Genomic DNA, 20,946 nt, shown 5'->3' on the forward strand with positions numbered 1-20,946 from the left:
TGTGCCGATGTGCTGCTACAGCAGCGTGCATCAGCACAAGCATTACCAACACATGCGAAAACAAATACATCAAAATGTGCAGAATGATCAGGAATGGTGTGCTATGACTTTTCTCAGAGATTCGACTAGCGGTTTGTACGAAAAAATAAGTCATCAAGACAGCATTTGAGCTGTTCATACTGCCATCTGTTGAGAAGCTCCTGCTTGAGACAACAAACATGGAAGGGAGAAGGTGTTTGCTAGATGGAGATCGACAAAACATACCTGGATGTTTACATGGGGCTGTTGCATCTTGCTGGGGTGTACATATCCTGGAATGAGGCTACATGTATGGCAAGTATTCCACCCATTTGTCCCAAACATCCCTAATAGGAGCAAGCTGTCATTCACACGGCCAGCAGCTCTTGTCTCCCGTTTGGGAAAGCAGATAACTCTTGAAACAGAGGATAACACATAAAGGTCCGAAGTGACATGGTAGCATGAAATATACACTGGCCTGACTCAGCATCCCATACGCTGAAGCCTCATTACAGGATCTGTACACCCCAGCAAGAAGCAACAGCCCCATGTACGCATCCAAGTGTGTGTTGTCCATCTCCATCCAGCAAACACCCTTCCATGTTGGGTGGATGTCCTCAGTTTGGTGCTCTGCCTTGGTGATGTGTTAAGGGATTGACGACCATTACATTACATTTTTTATTTGAAGACCTCTTTTTGAGCATCTGTGTCATTTGGACCCTCCTCTTCATTAGATGTGCATTCTTGTTCAAAGACTTATCTTTTTCCTAAGCTAAATCTATACGGGTCAATTTTGATGGTTATAGTTGGTGGCTATATGTAACTTTTAGTTTGTGTTGATTTTAGCGGCCGCTTTGGACAAAAGTGGTAGTGTGTTTACCACACTTGCTGTCGAAAAGGTCTTTTCTTTACAGTACTGTATTACTCACTGTAGATTATTGAGTTAACGTTACCGGGAGGTCATATAGTCACAATGAATATTTTGCTCTGACAGAAAATCATTCATTTACAATAAGAGAATACGTTACAGATGCATCGTTGCATTTCAAATGTTGCATACGGTAACTTAGCCTACTTTGGATGTATCGTGAGCTAAACCGGGTATCACTGTCACTGTGTCATGAGCCAAAGCAATAAGAGATTGTTGTAACAACCAATGTAGTATTAACTTTCATATAGCGCATTTCATGAAGCGCAAGGACGCTTTACACAAGTACAGGGGGACAAGTGAAAAGAAAATAGTAGGCCAACACAAACACGGACTAAAATGAATAAAACGTCCATGCTAAATGGAATGGGGACGTAATTTAATGTCGGCTACTGACGTACAACCATATCGCGCAATCTAAAGTTATGTTATGAATGAAATAGACACATTACATACCTGAGGGCCAATTCGGGGACGTTTTTGAATCATTTACAATCCCGTAATTGTCTCCATCTGTTGAAAGCCTGACTGAGTGTAACCCGGGTTTCGCATGTCGTCTTTCGCTTTCCCTTTTAGCTTTTAGTTGTTCTTTGTTTAATATCCTTCTTATCTGTGATGGCCCTGCCCCAGTATCAGCCATAACTACAGCAGATAACTTCTAAAATAAAATAAAAATACAATTAGGCCTACATAAAGAAATCTCCTGCTACCTTTTACCTGGCTGGATACACTAACACAGGTTTTTCCGGTGATCCACCAAAATCTGTGACCCGTCAGAATGTGTGGTTAGCATCGTCTATCTGCCGTAAATCGTTTTGTGTCTTTGCGGGAAAAATTGGACCCGGGCATAGGCATTAATAAAAACTACATAAAAATAGCGTTTCACTGTTAGTCTCGTATGCTGTTACAGGTCATTTATGATCATCAGATGGAACATTACACGTAATGCGTAACTTTTTTATATTAATAAACGTCCGTTACATTCAAGCCACTGCCAAATGAGTTGATACAAAGATAATTAAGACTATCAGCTCCATACAACTCTCTCTGTGTTTCTCAGTATGGCTGTGTCCAGAAGATTGTGTCATCCGGCGACTTTCGCAGGCAGAAACTCGAGTGAAGATGTTGACCTCTTCTGAAGAGTCCATCATTTTTTTTTATCCTCCGTGTCCTCCTTGGCTACTAGCAACTGCGTGGGGGAGGGGTGGGGGTGCTGCGCGATCACGGGAGGCTAGTATCGTGTGGACACGCCGACAGTTTTGTTGTCATTACTTAGAATTCCTCATGGGGGACGACATAAACTACGCATAGCTTTAAGATTAAAGGTCTAGGGGCCAAAAAAACAACATTTAAAACAGTGTTTACATGCAAATGAATACATAATAAGTTAGCTATGAGGGGAAAAACAATATTGGATTTATTACAATACAATACAATATTATTATATACAAGTTTTATGAGTATTTTGGGCTATAAATCACAGGTCAAATTTGACCCACTAACACAAAAAATGTAGCTTTCTTAGCTGCAGCTTTCTTACATATTACAAAGGTTAACCTGCTCTGTGTCGCATATATTTGACACCACAAACATAAAAAAACAATGCGTTTGGCAAACTTGGACGTTTTTGACATACGCGGAGTTTGAGGGGGGGCAGGGGGAGCACTGCCCCCCCTGGCGGCTGAAGCGGGTAATTGCATTGTTTCATGGCATGACCAGATATTTTATAAATATTTTAAATAACACAAAACAACTGAATTGTGGTAGGTAATACATCTGATTTCATATAGCCTAGGCCTACTGCTTTAGTGAAAAAAAATGGGGCTCTGGCTCTCACCTGAGACTATTGTTGACGCATATGCAGGACGCAAAAAATGAAAATGAATGTTGCACTAGTCTGGACATCTTACTGTGCCAACGTTGCAATAAAGGTTGCCTAAATGCCATGTAGCCTATATAAATTTGCTGTCAGCTTACTAATTGATTGCGCGTTTTGTGTAGATTTGGACTTTTATACGTTTTATTCCACATTGTTTAAACGGCGAGGTGGATCTACTGATTGCTGTGGATTACTTTTTTCCGTGTCATTGGATTATGGCAAAATACGGATCTTATTTCTTAACGTGTCTTAACGGTTTATGGTGTGACTGCGCTTTGGTTTCTGCGTTTGGAGAGGCATCTCAACAGACTGTAGGTCCAACACTGATTGTTCACTGTTACATTTTAGTTGAATTTAAGTGTCGGGGCATTCCGCCACATCTGTCTATTGCGTTCCAAGACAGCCGTGCCGCGATTGGATTTCATAAGGGCGAGTTGTTAAATTGTTAGAATGTAATTTAAAATATTCTTTAAAAATAAACATATATGTTTATTTAGCATGTTTGTTTTATCCATATGTGCTCGTGCTGTGTTCCCCAAGTGGTAGGCCAGGTCTCAGCTTCTACAATGAGTTTTTTTTTTTTTTTTGCCCCCCCTGGCTCAAATGTCAAACTCCACTTATGGTTTTTGAATTAAAGAAGGAACTTGAGAGGTATAATAATCAGTAAATGAACATGTTTGACCTGTTTAAGATACTGTCTATCCCTCCCTCCTCTACTCTCACAGTGAGTAGAGGAGGGAGGGATAGACAGTACCTCTACTCACTGTGCCCACATCACTATAGCAACAAGGTCTGCCACACACGGATGATAAGTATGATGATGCTAGAAGCTTAAGTCTACTGTGGATTTAATAATTAATTCAGAAATAACCACTGTTGCTGCTGTAACACCACATCCGGTCCCAGAAATACACACACACACACACACACACACACACACACACACACACACACATACACACACACACACACACACACACACACACACACACACACACACACACACACACAAAGGTACAGGCACAGAACAGGCACACATACGTAACCACAGACAATTTTCAGTGAACCTCAATGATACAGCTTACTTAGTACTGGCAATATTAGCATTTGGTTGTGCACCAAGTAGTCGGCACACTGTCAGAATTTCTTGCAACATTTTCTAGTTACTTTTACTATTATGATCATTGTTATCATAGAGAGTCAAAGTCCCTCCCCTTCTATGTACGGTAGTCAACGGCAAGAGACAAAAAATGTTTTGATCCATTTTGAATTGTGCCAAGAATTACACATATGTTGTCTGTCAGTTCATAAGATAATTTCACTAGTCAAGAAAGTAACAGTTTGTCGTAAATTAGAAAGACTACACACCCAAAACCTGCGTAAGTGATGTCATAATTTCTCTCTCCCTGACGTTATGATGTCTGTGTTTAGTACCGGTATGTACTCCTACGAACAATTTTTTAGCTTTTCACGGACACCGGAAAAGGAAAGGGACTTCGCCTCTCTATAGTAGACATAGTGGTAGAAGAAATACTAAGATATTTTAATCAAAGCTAATTTTAAGACAATAATTATTAATTACAAATAATATTTTTACACACACATACACACACACACACACGCACACACACAAAGGTACAGGCACAGAACAAGCACACATACGTAACCACAGACAATTTTCAGTGGCCTGTTTTAACTTAGGTAGATAAACGACTTGTATGTGGAATGCAATTTTGCCCTGTTGTGCTTTGAGAACAAGGGGTGAAGAGAATGAGTTATAAAGTGCCTGTGGAGCCTCCTGTCTATCCAGGGAAAATATATTCATCTAATCGGAACATCCTGCACCCTGCTGTCAAACCGTTCTCTCATCTCTCATACGGCCATCCATGTCATAACCTCCACTCCTCCCTCACATTCATCACTTCGTTTCGTAATCCTTTTTTTTTACTCTCTCTGTCAGTCAGTGTTTGAGTGTTTGCTTGCACCCATCAGCCCAGCAGAGACCTGAGAGGTCTGCCTCAACACAATGAACAGAAACTGCGTGCAGCAAATGCTACTCAATTTAAAAATTACATTAGCTGCTGTTTTTCTGAAACCGATTTTCCACCTTTGGTATGTTACAAGACTTGACATTAAACGTACAATATGTAATTTTCTGCCGCTAGGGGTCTCTCAATCAAAACAATGGATGTAAACACAGACTTTTGATGACATTGTGAAGTGGCATTAGTTGGGAGTTGTAGTTTTCATTGTTAACACAATCGTCGATTAAAATATAACTGTTCACGGATGGGTTCATCCATTACAGTTTTATCCACGTTACGTTTATTCATGTCATTCTGATAAAATAGCTGCAGTTTAGCCCCATTAATTTGCTCCAAAATGCCCAAGGTCCTTTTAGTGCTGACTGCTTGCCACTACGCTTGATAGATTCTTTTTTTAGAACTTTATTAACAACATAAGCATAAGACGTTACAACCACAATGAAGCAGCGCAACATTGTGATACCATTGTATTGGATAGCTCAAAAGTGGGCGTAGCTTAGTCAATACAGAGCAATACAGAGGTGCAGAGCGATATTGAGCCGCAGAGGGTGGTTGAGCAGTATTCACCTTTAATGGTCCACAGTTCCATAAGTTCAGAAATTCTATGTGACCAGGTCTATGACACCCTTTCAAAGCTGCCAAAATACATGGTGATTAAACTGAAAATAAGGCAATTTTTTCTGAAACACTGTCATCAACTAATCCTAACCCTCATTTGAAACCGTGGAAAATGGAAAATGTGGAAAAGTGGAAAATTAAAACCACAGTGCAGCAGGATCTATTGGGAATCAAGCCAAAGCTTTGCCTCATGGATCTCACCAAAACAGTGAGTACTTTTAGCTCAAGGACTCAGAATATCAGGTCACACTTTACAGCAACACACATGCAGACACACACACACACACACACACACACACACACACACACACACACACACACACACACACACACACACACATACATCTACCCAATGCCATTGATGTGAGGAATCAATCCTCCAAGGTGAAGTACACATTGGCAACTACTTTGCATTAGAAGACAAATAGAGAAGCCATCGGTCTGTATTGAATAAATAATAGCTAAAATCCCCGGTGAGTTCACCCAGTTTAACCACAGATTTCAGATACTCTTCTCCAAAGCCTTCACGGTGTTGTTTTTGTATATCACACAAAAATAGCTTCAAGTGAAAGAAAGAAAACACTGCATTGTGAAGTATCTCATTTCTTCCATCTATTATTCATACTTCAGACTTATACTTATGCACATGTTGTGATGGTCCACAGCAGTTTAAGGGAAGGGAAGCTAAAACATTTGTGTAACATGCTCCGAGCATCCAATACTGTTGCATAGAACGAGAGCTCAGTGAGATGAAATAGATCCTGAGGCCTTTTTTTAGTCTGCATCTTTGATATTCTTGATGGAAAAGGAGAGGTGTAGGAGGCGTGCTTGAGAGTCACATGCAAACTTTGACCTTAACTGAATGATGTATAACATATAACATGTTGTATATGCACTAAGATTTATAGTTGGTATATAATGTTTTAGTTGGGAGAGAGAAAGGTTGAAGAGACTGTAAGAAGGGAGTTTTACTTCTGAAGGAATTAACAGGTTCTCTTGAAGCATCACTATGACTCTTTACCCAACTCTGGCTTGTCTACAGTGATGCCTGAAATACTTTCTGCTGTATTCATTTCAGTGTCTGTTATGTATTCACAGATTAGGAAACGTAAGGCTTGTACCCAAGAAAATAACAGCTAAAGACGCTGTGAGATGTGTACCTATATTTTATTCTCTTTGTACATGCTCCCATTGGGCTCCATTCTTCACAAACATAACATATATTATCACTGTTATGCTGGTAACACACAGCTGTACCTGCCTCTAAAAACAGGTGATACCAACTCTTTAAAGTCCGCTTTTCACTGCCTGAAAGACATTAAGTGCTGGATGGCTAACAACTTTCTCCAACTTAAAGGGGTGGTTCAGAATTTTGGACATAGGACCTCATTTCCAAGTTAACCAGTGTGTTATTTATCAGTGGAGACAGTTTTCAACACTTTTCATCCAGTCCTTCCAGTTGCAGAGTTTGCTGGTGCTAGGCTAGCTCAAGTCAACAGTATCTGCTAGCCTGCCATTAAAAGCAGTCTTACACACTCCACAGTACACCCGAAGCAAATACATTTTAACGCCAGACTATCGATATAAATGTCTGTTGATAAAATAATGTTAGAAATAAAACTACCCTTGCATCTCAATGATCGCATTACATTAGCGAGGGACTAGTTTCTCAGCAGCGGTGGAATTTTATGTAGCTCCGGTTAGTAGTACTGCGCCAAAAAGTAAACAGAGAAGCACACTCAAGTCGGGAAACCTAGTAGCTGCTGGCTTGGACATCAAGACACCGGCGGAGACCCTACTCAAGTGGCAAATGTGTAGTGATCATTTTAGACCAGACGACTTTGAAAAACCCCGCAATCAAAAGGACCACAAGTCACTGACAACGAATGCGGTTACATCCGTCTTTCTAGATGCACCAACAGCTACTGATGAGCAGGTAATAACTTGTGGTAGGCTACTCTAGCGAATAAAGCTAGTCCATTTCATAACATTAGCCTAGCTGCTACTGATAGATTGAGACTGACAACGTTAGTGGAACGTTACTGTTCAATGCATTGTGGAGAGTGACAACGTTAGCTAACGGTATAGCTACGCTGTTGGTAGATATCTGGCTGGGCTAACCGCTAACTTTAGGTAATTGCTGACAGAAACATCATGTAAGCTCGGACAGTTTACATGCAAATTGCTAGCCCTAACTTGCTAAAAACTACAGGGAACAAAGTATAACTATTGCAATGCGATGCAAGGGTAGTTTTATTTCTAACATTATTCTATCAACAGACATTTACATCGGTAGTCTGGCGTTATACTTTATTTACCTCGGGTGTACTGTGGAGTGTGTAAGACTGCTTTTAATGACAGGCTAGCAGATACTGTTGAGCTAGCCTAGCATCAGCGAACTCTGCAACTGGAAGGACTGGATGAAAAGTGTTGAAAACTGTCTCCACTGATAAATAACACACTGGCTAACTTGGGAATGAGGTCCTATGTCCAAAATTCTGAACCACCCCTTTAATGAGAGTAATACGGAAGTCATGTTGTTTAGCCCCCCAAATTCAGTTGACGAACTTTCGAAAAAATTGGGGACTTCTAAACTAGCCTCAAGTGTGCGCCTTTTTGCCAGAAATCTAGGTTTCATCTTTGACCCAGCATTACAATTTGACAAACAAATTAGTTCTGTTGTCAAAAGTAGCTTTTTTCATCTCAGGACTATTGATAAACTAAAATCCTTCCTCTGTCGTAAGGACTTGGAGACTGTTATTCATGCTCTTATTTCGTCTCGTATTGACTACTGCAATTCCTTGTATTCTGGGATTTGCCAATCATCTTTATCACGCCTGCAGCTTGTCCAGAATGCGGCTGCTAGATTGTTGACTGGTACCAGAAGGAGGGATCATATCTCCCCGATATTGGCTTCTCTTCACTGGTTATTTTGCTATGATAGATTTTAAGGTAATGTTACTTGTTTTTAAGGCATTACATGGATTGGCCCCTTTATATATTGCTGATCTCCTTACCCTACATCACTCCTCCAGGAACCTAAGATCGTCTAATCAGTTCCTTTTAGCTATTCCACAGTCTCGGATGAAAACAAAGGGTGGTCGTGCCTTCTCCGTTGTGGCCCCGAGACTCTGGAACAAACTTCCCATTCATATTAGGTCCTCTTTAAGTCTCATCTTAAAACACATTTTTATTCTTTGGCATATGATTTAGTTTAGGGACATTTGTATAGAAGTGTGTTGTTTGTATGATATTCATTGTATCTATATTTTTATTGTCTTCCTTTGTTTTTATAACATAATATAACTTTTTACAGCACTTTATTCAGCCTAGGTTGGTTTTAAATGTGCTCTATAAATAAATTGACTTGACTTGACTATATTGAAATTGCTATGTAATAGTTACCTTGCACGGAAGCTGGATTATTGCGATATCACAAGATCACGTAAATCACAGGATCACATATCACACGAAAATCCATCTTGTCAGGCTTCAAGTAATGTGTCCGAACAGCAGCGGACCGAACCAATCAGCGTCCGGTGAGAAGCTACTGCAACCAGAGGCATGGTTTAGGGGTGCTTGACACGTTATTATGGAACCCACGTAACTTCTAGGAAAGGCCCGCTCTACGAAGCAGCTCGATTGGTTGGGGTTAGGCATTGACCTTGAGTGGTTAAGGTTAGGATAGCCGATTGGTCAGGGGATAGGACCTGAACAAATAGGGTTACGTTACTTTGTGTAAGCATGGACGCCTGGCCAATAGTAGTGTATGAATGCTATTGAAGGGTGGGCCTTTCCTAGAAGTTGCGTGGGTTCCATAATAACGCATGTGTGACGACCACAACTGTTTGTTCAAAACAACAATGGCAGAGGTGATAGACAGATGGTTCATTCAATCACTTGCCAGGGATTATTTAACAGTTTCCAATGACGGCTTCTCAGATGGTTCTGTGTTAACAAACCATCTGAGGCGTCAGGTTAATGTAGGAGTGCAATTTTAAAAATCACAACAGCTGTGATTTTATTCATAACTTAGATAATCAACAGGTTCTTAACAAGTTATAGGAGATGAAAGTGTTAGTTGGTGACTATTGATTCATGGGCCATAATGACAACTGTTGTTGTCTTGGCTGTTATGTGGTTAATGAGCATTTTTCACTGCAGGCATTTTGAGTTGTAATTAGCAGGAAAAGCACAGGTGTTACTAATAACTTTAACGATGGCTCTGTTCAAGTTTCCAGTAAGCTGTGACAGTAGCTATGTTTCCATCCACACGTTTTTATCCGAATTAAGTGATATCGAATGAAAAATGCCTTATGGAAACAGTAAAATTCGATTGAATTTCATGAATATCGACTCAAAGGAAATGCGTTCGGTCTCATCGGATTTTCTCTTGATCGATATACGGCTTATGCGATAAACGCTGATGGAAACGTTATTTGCCGAATAAATAATGAATTGCGATTAAGTTTTAGGTCATTTTATGGTTGCAACCCGCCACAAAACGAAGAAGAATAAGTTTTAGTTAATTTCCGCCCAGTATTTCCGCTCTGTTTGGACACATGGCGGGTGTCAACAAAGACAGATGGAAGTGGACGAACAAGGAGACGCACTGCTGGGAGTGCCGACACAAATGTCCCTTATGATGCAACGATCGTCTACCACAGCCTGTAGTACGATTGATGGCCAGCCCTTTCTATTGACAAAATCCCTGTAGCCTTCAGCAGGGGGTCTAATCGGGACGTGAGTCCCGTCTATTGCGCCATTCACCTATGGCACAAGGTGCGCTCTGGAGTTACGCAGCGAGATATCATGCGCCTCATCCACTCCAGGTAGGTGTATATATACCTTCGCATCATCCTCGTTCGTATGGCATTGCACACGGCGTAAACACACCGGTGCACGGTGGTTTTGCTGACTCCAAACGTTTTGCCTACCACTCTGTACTCTGCGCATGTAGCCAGTTTGTAGAGCACAATGGCGATACGCTTCTCGGTTGGAACCAGAGGGCGATAGCTTGCGACATCTGGGGAAAGTAGGAGTGTAACGGTACGTGTATTCGTACCGGACCGTTTCGGTACAGGACTTTTGGTACGGTGCACGTGTGCACTGAATGCAATCTTTTGTGTGCGGAACATAGGTCAATTTTCGTGTTTCCACACGAACATATTAAGTGGTGGAAGTCTCCGCGTTCAGCACAAATCCCGCCCTGCAGCTGATTCTAAAGTTTTCATTGGTCATGTCAATCACTGTACAGATTGCCTACACCAAACACTGATCTCTAAACCTACCCGCCGTCACTGTAACCTAAACCAATGAAATCGACTGCAGGGCGGGATTTCCGCTGAAGTGGTTTGGGGAAAAAAATAATAATCACACACCGCGCGCTGTACAACAACATACACGGCACGCTTTAGCCCAGCCTCTTGTTAGCTAGCGTCATGGCCAATGCAGACAAGCCCATAGACAGTATGGACAAGCCAGAGCTTGAAGAGCCACCCATATCATTAAGGTCTCCTGTTTGGGAACGCTTCGGTTTCCCAGTGAAATACGTCAACGGACAAAGACTAGTCGATAAGACGAAAGCAGTGTGCCAACATTGCTCAGGAATGATCAGGTATGTTTCTGGCAACACTTCAAACTTGTTAACGCACTTGAAAAGGCATCACGTGAGTGTGAACATCACTACTACAAGGAAAAAAACGACCGTAATTCAAACGCAGCTCCAGTTGGCCTTTAAACAGACCTTTGCTGGTAATTCCGATCGGGCCAACGCAATAACGAAAGCAATTGGTGTTTTTATATCAGCTGATCTACGACCATACTCGGTTGTTGAGAACACTTTACACTTTGGAAAAGTTATATATATTTTTTTAATATGAGCAGGCCTACAAGCTGGGATTGGTAATGCTGCACTGTAATCCATAGTTATTTATTTATATAAATAGAAGAACTTTGCAGCAGTATTTTATTTCTTATTCTTTTTTTATTTTATATATAATTTATTTATTATATTTTATTAAAAAGTGTTTAAAAAAGTGTAAACAAATTGTTAAAAAAAAAAGTTTATAGTAATGAACAACCTGCTGTTTAATGTTTGCATTTCTTTCCCTTACTGTACCGAAAATGAACCGAACCGTGACTTTAAAACCGAGGTACGTACCGAACCATGATTTTTGCGTACCGTTACACCCCTAGGGGAAAGGGACGGGCCAAAAAAATTACACAACAGGTCAAATGTTGTCTTGGCCATCCGAAAATGCTTCAACCAAAGGGTTCCCGTGAAGTGTCTCTGAACCACGATCTCCCAGAACTGTTTGGAGTGCTGTCGTTCCCACACCACAGTCCGCCTCCGCTGTCGTCGGGCATTTACGTGCATCTGCATCTGCATCATCATCATCATTTTGTCTAGGAAAACTTTGTTTGCAAATGTTTGCTTGAACGTTGTGCGATTCAGTGCGAAAATGAATGGAAACACCTTAAGATGTCTAAAATCAATTCGATATACCAATTTGATCGCAAAACAGCATGTGACGTCATTACGCACAGGTTTTTATTCGCTTTAAAGCTGTTGGATGGAAACACACTTTCACCAGCTTTATTCGCATGAGTTTTTTTACCGAACTTTAGATAATTCGATTGACAAGTGGATGGAAACTTAGCTAGGAATTCAGCCATTTTTAATGTTATTATTTACACACCTGCTTCTCATAAAAAAACAGGCCTACATGCATGTCTTGCAGCAACAAGGAGCATAAAGCTAAAAGCTAAAAAGCTAAAAAAGCTACAGCACAAGTTTGTTTACTGTCACTCTGGCAGTTGCTGTCAATTAAAAACAGACACCAACACGCCCTTCCAGTCGGTTGAGATGAAAAGGAAAATTTCTAATATGTCTTCCTTTTCATAATTAAAAAAAACTATTAACAATACATTACATAAATCAAAATAATATTTTTGACTACAAAAAGGGATGACTAAATGTCATCTCAGTAGGACTTTAAACACTTAAAAACTCAGAGAATCTGCTTCATCAGGAGTGTGTGGGTGGCGTTTGATCAGATTCAGATTGGACTGACGGTGTTGGTAACATAGGCAAACAACCCCACCACTGTCATTATGTTTTGAAACATCCAAAACTGTTCTAACCGAGTGTTCATGTAAGACCACATCACTTATAGAGAAAAGCTGACTGATATTTCAGTATGTAGACCACAAATACAGGCTTGAAATTTAATTTATAGAAAATAATCACAACTGAAATCACAATATTGGAGTAGATATTTTCCTCAACTAATTCAGCAGCCATATTTTTACCCCAGTGACAGGGTTGCTATTCTGTAGTTGGACAATCCATCTACCACTCAACCCAAAGTGCACCATGGCTGCTACAAGTTTATGTTTTCTCTGGATCGTATACTGTAACAGCAAAGTTTCATCTAACTTTCATTCACCATCTGCCTCTACAGCTCTAGTACTACAATCCACCTCTGCTCTTACTTCAATCATGTCTGCAAAGGTAAGAAAATAAAACTGATTTAGGCCAGACGGCTCACTGCCAAGGATTATGGAGCAGAGCACTTAAGGTTGTTGAGATATTTTCGCCTCTGCCTCAAAAGTAGAAACTGACAGGAAACTTTATGCCAGCAGTCAGTCAAATTAATGTGTATGTGTGTGTATGTGTGTGTTGCATCATTCAGGTATGCAATGCTGTGCAGTTTCATCCTTGACTGTCAACCCTACCCTGCGACTTCTTCTTTCCAACTTCAACCCTCCTTCACATCAATAATGGGTTAACTTGTGTGAACTGTAATCATAACGAGTCCCACTCCTGCCCTGACGAAGAGGGGAAGAATAATGACTCCTTACACCAGGCTGCTCTCAATTAAGGCAAGCTAACATACTGAACACCCAATGAGCACACACACTAAAATCACACACACACACACACACACACACACACACACACACACACACACACACACACACACACACACACACTGCAGACTGCCAACATAGAGAGGAAGGATGGGGGCAGATGAGGAAACATCACACTGTGAACATTTATTACAGGAGACATCTACAGAGGTTCAAGACATAAAGGAAGTAGTGTGGGGGGGGAGACACACACACACGCACGCACGCACGCACGCACGCACGCACGCACGCACACACACACACACACACACACTGAGTAGTGCTGTGCAGGAGAGAGATTTATCTGTATCTGTGTGTCCACTGTGGTCCCATGCCACCAAAAAACAGCCTTACCAAGCATGCATTAGTAGCAGGTTGGCATGCTTTTACATCATAAACCGTTGGTTGCTTTCCCAAAAGCCACATCACTCATAAACACACACACACACACACACACACACACACACACACACACACACACACGCACAGAGGTACGCACACAAGGCTTGCACACATGCACAAGTATGCATGAGTTGAGAGTGGGCCAAAGGCAGTTCTCAGCTCAATGGACAATCCCAGAGTTATTAAAGGTTTTTAGGTCCAAGCAGCTTACCCAATCATTTATCAGATTAATACTTTTCATGAGAATAAACCAGTCATAGAGAGAGACATATGGAATGTGTTAAACTGTGCTCATCTGAAAATCAAAGAAATATTGTATAACCAAAGGTCATGCTGTGTGTGTGTGTGTGTGTGTGTGTGTGTGTGTGGTTTTGAGTGTATGTGTGTGTGTGTGTGTGTGTGTGTGTGTGTGTGTGTGCGTGTGAGGTGTGTATTTGTGCTGTAGCTTCTGCAAATATTTAATCCGAATTAAACCATTAGGAGAAAAAAATGTGTTTGGAATTCTCTGACATTTATTCTCCCTTGAAATCACAGTAACTGTAATTTAGTAAATGTAATCACAGCTTATATTTAATGCAGGCCTATAAAATAATATTGCTACAGAAATACAAAAAAGCAAAACAACAACAATGTTTTCAGATAAGGATTTTCCCAGCACCCCCCTCTGAGGTAGTATATGTTATTATTTTAGATGAGTGGGTCTTTTAAATCAAAAATTGTGTTCCTTCAACATCTCTCTGTTTCCATTAGGGGCCGCAACACAAACTAGAAAGATAAATTACAGTTTTTGATAATCAAATCATTTTTTCGTCATTTTTTAAGCCAAAATGTGAAATATTTGCTGGTTACAGCTTTTGAAATGAGAGAAAATAATCAGCAGATTAATCGATAATTATTAGTCGCAACCTTAGTATCCTGCACTCCTCCTATGTGTGTACATGTTAAGTTGATGTGATCCAGTCATGAGTGAGCCTTACATTGGAGTCGAGCAGATCCATGCTGTCCAGGCTCTTGCTGCGGTGAATGCGGCCTTTGATGCGGCGCAGGGAAGGTTTACCTTGGCTCATGGGCAACGAGAGGGTGGAGGTGGCAGTAATTGCCATAGCACCAGCGCCACCGGTAGCACCTGTAGGCTCATCCGAACACCCGGGAGCACCTGAGGGGGATGTTTCTCCATCTTGCGGGGTCACCCTGAGAAACAAAGATGATATCAGAAATGATGCAGGCCATAAAACTTTTGGTCGGCAAAGCAGGATAATACATAATTTTTAGTGATGGCAACATTGATGATCATAATATCTTTCATTTACTGCCACAGCTATACATTGCCTGTCTGAAGTCGCACACATCTTCTCTTGAAAAAAAACTAATTTCCATGGTCAAGATTCAAGAAACCAAGTTTCTTTGCAGAAATATAGATGTGTTTACTAGGTTTCTCTTAAAGTGGCCACATTATGCTCATTTTCAGGTTCATAATTGTATTTTGAGATTGTACCAGAATAGGTTTAGATGGTTTCATTTTCAAAAAACACCATATTTTTGTTGTACTGCACATTGCTGCAGCTCCTCTTTTCACCCTGTGTCCAGTCTCTGTTTTAGCTACAGAGTGAGACCTCTCACTGCTGTAACATCTTTGTTGGCAGTCGCACATGCGCAGTAGCTAGGTAAGATCACATCATCTAGCTAGCTGTTTGTTTCTACAACATCAGTAGTACAAGACAGGATTAGCCGGGAGACTTCTTTTAAAGGAGGGCACACTTCCAACTTTACGTGGAATACCTGCAGAACAGGGACATGTAAGTAGTTCTTTTGCAGATTATGGTGAACTAGTGTGTGTTGTAGCAGTGTTTTGCCATTCAGAACGAGCTAGCATGCTATGGTTAGCCACCTCGTTTCAGCTAGTGACGTAAAAAGCCGTGCCGATTTTGAACAGCTCACCCGGAGACTGAAGGCAGGACACATTCAGAAACCCGTATCTCACTCAAAACAGCATGGATGTTTTTTTTTCCAGGTTTGTATGCGTGTGGAAGCACCAGAGACACAAACTAACACCCCAAATCCCAGAAAAAGTGATTTTTTCATAATATGGGCAATATTAATCCTTTACCCAATCCCTTACTGAACTCAGGTTACTGCAGAAAGTTGACAATAATCAGGATATTTAAAGCTGCATCAGTGTTGTTTCCAGCAGCAGCAGCAGGAAGCTGTTCTTAGCTGCTGAACATTGTAAGTAAATGCTTAAGAGCCAGATATTTGCCTTAATAGTTAATAGGCCATGTGGTCTGACTTCAAATGAATGCTAATGTTGCTCTGAATCTGCTGGACGTTTTAATAGGTAACTGGTTGCGAACACGTTTGTCATAAGGTGATATTATGTCTGGGTAGTCTTTACAGCTTTTTTGTGCCCAAAGAATCAGTTAATGAAGATGTAAGTGCATTTAAATGTACTGTGTGTCACCTGCATGCACCTGTTACATTTTAATCGAAGTTTAATTGATAGTACAAACACATCTGAGACATCTGTGCATGGCTTAAACTCTTCAATGTTTCTTATGTTGTATAGCTGTGGGCTCAACAACTTGATGTAACCACAACCATTAAATAACACATGATTCACAATGACCACATTTTCTCCGAAGAACAGTCCACACTGCTAGCAGGCACTGCTGCATATCTGAGGGAAAACATAAAGATGCCTGGAGGATTTAAGTGACATAACTTTCATCTTGCTGTCTTTACATTTTAAAGGACATCCTTTCCTGTTGGCTGTACTTGCATTCCAGCATGTGTGAATAATTGGGCTGAATGTCAGCGGGAAGCTTGCAGATGGAGAATAGGTATGGAGCATCCACTTGTCTTCTATTATTAAGCCACAACAAAGCTGCTTTGCTTCTTACATGCATGGCTGCAAAGGAAGGGAATTTCCAAGTTAACTTAAGGTGAACTGCTAAGGAAAAACCACTCACTGTAATTCTGACAATTTTCAACCTCATGCCTAAAATAAAAAATAAAATAAAATAAAATAAAATTAGGGCTGTCAAAATAATAGAATAAAAATAACGCAGATTAATCCATTCGATATTGAACTTTGACCCAGAGCCGTTCTAGCCACCATTCGACTGTAAAATGAAGGCGGGAGACGAGAATGTGCTGCCTGGATCATTAATTGGAACATTTACTTATAAAAATCTTCTTCCTGAATAGGGTTGGGTACCGAAATCCGGTGCTAATACGGCACAGGTGCCTTCAATACCTGTATCTACCAGATCGAATAGCAACGCGGATTTCGGCGCCTCATTTCGGTGCCACTGATATGTCTGCGCTTCTCTCGGATGCTCTGAAACGGACGTTACAGGCAACAGAAACATCGCTGCACGTGCAGCAGCTAACGTTAGCCTACCGCTAGCTAGTAGCTGGATTAACCATGGTTAAAATGCTGACAGCTAACACTAAACGGTGTAAAGTATGACTGTATTTTACTGTAGAGGATTCAACACCGGGATGTAACAAGGTGCAGCTGCCATTGTCTGAAAAACACAGACGGTGCGTTCAATGAAACTGGTAACCTACAGCCTTGTGGTGCATTCAAAGTTGTTGTTAAAGGCCCTTTTCCCATCTGGTGGTTGTTTTTCTCATTCAACAGCAATTTACTAGTAAAATAAGTTATTGTTATAGTTATTACTATATTATTAAATCATTTAATTTTGACCTTATGGCCTTAGCAATAAACAAGCCGTTCTTTAATGTTGCCGACTGTTGTTTAGTACCCTTCTTTTTCTTTTTCTTTTACTTTCTTAAAAAGTATCGGTTAAGGCACCGGCCAAAAATTATGTATGCAATTAATTTCGATTAATTAATCACAGAGTATGTAATTAATTAGATTAATTGTTTTAATCGATTGACAGCCCTAAATAAAATGCAAAGAATGGAGTGGACCAAAGTTATTTAAAAAGGGGAATGTTTTGAGATGGAAGTTTATAACCCTACATACATGTGGATTAACGACTACTAGGGCTAGCAGACAAAAACTGTTATATACTGTATGTTGAGTGTATTGTGCATAATTAGCTTCTGCAATCTACAACAAAGTCAATGTAGCCAACTGGAGTTAAAACGATCAGCCGATAAATACATTAGTCAATTCACAGAAAATTAAGCATAAACTATTTTAATAATCAAATCATTTTTGAGATTACTTTTCAAGCAAAAAATCCAAACATTTCCAGACCTGTGTCAACTTCTTTTATTTTATGCTTTTCTCTCTTTTACATTATTTTAAATCAAACATCTTTAATTGTTTGAGTGTCATTGCTGGGAAATGGCAACGAGCATGTTTCACAATTTACTGACATTTTATAGAGTAAATGATTAATCAGTCAAATGTGAAAATAATCTAAAGATTAATACAAATAATCATTAGTTGCAGCCCTATAGCCAGACCAGCAGTGCACTCACATAGCAAGCTGCTGAAAGAGAGGATGGACTATTTTTTGTCAAGATAAACCTACTGACTGACAGCTTGTCAGTCTCTCTGGGTAAGGAGAAGACTGGATAAAAGCCCATGATAAAAACAGATTCATCCAATCGCAACAGCCAACATGGCAACGTAACAATGAAGGCAGATCACCTTACTGTTTACGTCTGGCAGCAGCCGGTGCTCTTTGGTTAAGTCAAACTCGGATATTGGCACTTCAGACCAAGTTAGCAGTAAAAGGATAACACATGTTCTTCTAAATAGATGCTTAGAAGTCCACAAAGGTGCGAGGTGCTGGCACTGGTTCTGGGCTAATCTGTCCACCGTCCACTGACACATCTACTTGCTATAATAGGCATGACTGACATCAGATTGGCTCCTCTCAAATGCAGGGCTTTTCCAAAACATATGAATCATTTGGTCATTTTCTTGCCGTTTATTCCCAACGTGCTGTATGTTCAAGGCCCTTAATGCTTATAGTTACATATGGTTCCAATAATGCTGACTACTCTCAGTTACAGTCCAAGAGTACTTAATAGTTCCTAATATGTAATTAGTGCCATTCAATCCCTGTCCACTACTGTGTTATGTGCACAATGTCCACGCACGTGTGTATTTACTAACTCCACACAAACACTGAATTTCTGTCACTGTAATCCCAGTGTTGCTTTTACAAGGGGATTCCATTCACACATCCAGCAACAGCTTATGAAGCTATGTGGGTTTTAACACTGTTTCTAAGAATGAGGAGAGCTGACATGGATTGTATCCGTGTGACTCAAGGAGGGCACTTTACAACCTGTAGCTTACTCACTAATCCTCCACTAATAGATAACATCACTTAAGAGAAACAGGAGGAAAGAGAGACAATGAAACATGGACGATTGGGCTCAAGGATTGGATACAGTGCTTCCTTTACACTGTATATTTTGCTATGAAAGTTTCTGACGACGAGTAAAAATGTAATATAATTTGAAGTGCACTTTGTAATTTGAATGCAATAAACATTTTCCAGAATCATGTGATTCTGAATGACTTTGAAAAAAGCAAAGCTGCACTGTAAACAAGTGTATTTACTTTTAGCAGATGTCCATAGTGCTATTTTTGACTTGTTAAGACAGAAACACTGCATTTTGTTCATTTGTTGAGCAGTATGAACATCAGGGTACAAATATTAAAACTATACAGGACACAAGAAGGAGCAGAAGCATGACTGCTCATTTGCTGCTAGCCTATGAATGATTTTTCATCAGTGATGCTGCAAGATTTTAGGAAGATATATTGAGCCATGCAAGCCAGTGGATTAGTCACAGTCGTTCTGTCTGTGCAGACAGAAGTTAGTTTCACTTTTCACTGCCTCTGGAGAAATATGGAGAAACTCACAAACAGGCTGGAGTGCACTCACAATGCGTACACAAAGGGACCCCTTCAGTGCAAACAACAGGCAATGCCGGCATCTTACAGCACAAAAATAAAGAAATAACAAGAACCATTAGGCACTGACTGCAGTGAGAGGTGAAGTTTATGAATATTACATGAGACTTCAGCCCAAAATAGAGAATCTCCCTCCAGCCCTGAATTTAAGAGGTCATTAGCAAAGCTTTAGATTACCTCATCCCAGCAATGTGTAAATGTTAGAGACTAATTATAGAATAATTATTAGTTAATTCATAGATTAAGGAATCAGCAGAAAAAAGTGTGTTCTTCAGTTATAATATTGTTAAAGCATAATTACAAATGACTACATTTATCAAAAAATATTAATGAATACAAAAAAGGCTTTTGTTGCAGCAATACAGCCTAACATCACACTATAAGATCATCATCAAAAGATTATCAAAGTTCATTTTGGGATTTTGAAACAGCAGTTGACCAAAGAATCTCAACACTGCATCCATTTAATAGCTGTTCTGGAGGTTTCAGTCATATCACATGAACTTCATCAGCAGTTGGAGTTTGCCCAGTTGTCATATAAGGCAAAAGAATATATATAGTGTATATGAAGTGGTTACGGTTCATTGCATAATCTGCCACAACACAACAATAATGTGACATAGTGTTGTGATAAGAGATTTTGAAAATACTATATATATAAAAAATGTATAGTATATTATATTACCAACACATATTAAAAACAAAGAACAAAGAACATAATACTGAGCTGTCACTGTAAATCAATCCCTTACAGCATATACTTCAGATTAACATTACTGTAAAGCCTCATATTAAGGTGTTTTTCATATAGAAGGACCTTGAGATAGGATTATTTTGTCAAAATACAATGTTCCAGGTCACTTATTTACCTTCGTGTTGCTATTTCCTGTTCTATACTCTATAGTGTATATAAAATTGTGCCCAAACAGATTTACACGTCATCAGTCATCTACAGAATGGTCGGTTATATTTAACATTTGAGAATATATTTTAATGTAAACCAGTGACATATTTTTTATAAGCTTGTAAACACCAGTTTAACTAGCCTGCTCCATGGGTGTTAAAGGGGTTGGGGGGTTACCAGGGTAGTACATCCTCCTGTTACCACAGAGGTATTATGTTATGACAGATTTTTAGATGGAGAGCACTTTGCTGAACAATTGGTTCCGCTCAGTGAGGGCTACAGGGAAAAAAGCAGGTGTGTCTCATCCTCATCCTGACACTTCTACCTAAG

General features: G+C 40.1%; 1 protein-coding gene across 18 annotated transcripts in view; it reads right to left on the reverse strand.

Annotated features, from left to right (window-relative positions):
* The window catches only part of tjp1a (tight junction protein 1a), a 118,733-nt gene that overhangs the window by 86,614 nt on the left and 11,173 nt on the right, over positions 1 to 20,946 (reverse strand). For all 18 annotated transcript variants that reach the window (XM_035999524.1, XM_035999527.1, XM_035999525.1 and 15 more), the window contains exon 2: positions 14,782 to 14,995. In XM_035999524.1, coding sequence (XP_035855417.1) covers positions 14,782 to 14,995 — 214 coding nt within the window. The remainder of the gene's footprint in view (positions 1 to 14,781; positions 14,996 to 20,946) is intronic.

Source organism: Sander lucioperca, chromosome 3 (genome assembly GCF_008315115.2).
Source record: "Sander lucioperca isolate FBNREF2018 chromosome 3, SLUC_FBN_1.2, whole genome shotgun sequence".
Classification (NCBI taxonomy): Eukaryota; Metazoa; Chordata; class Actinopteri; order Perciformes; family Percidae; genus Sander; species Sander lucioperca.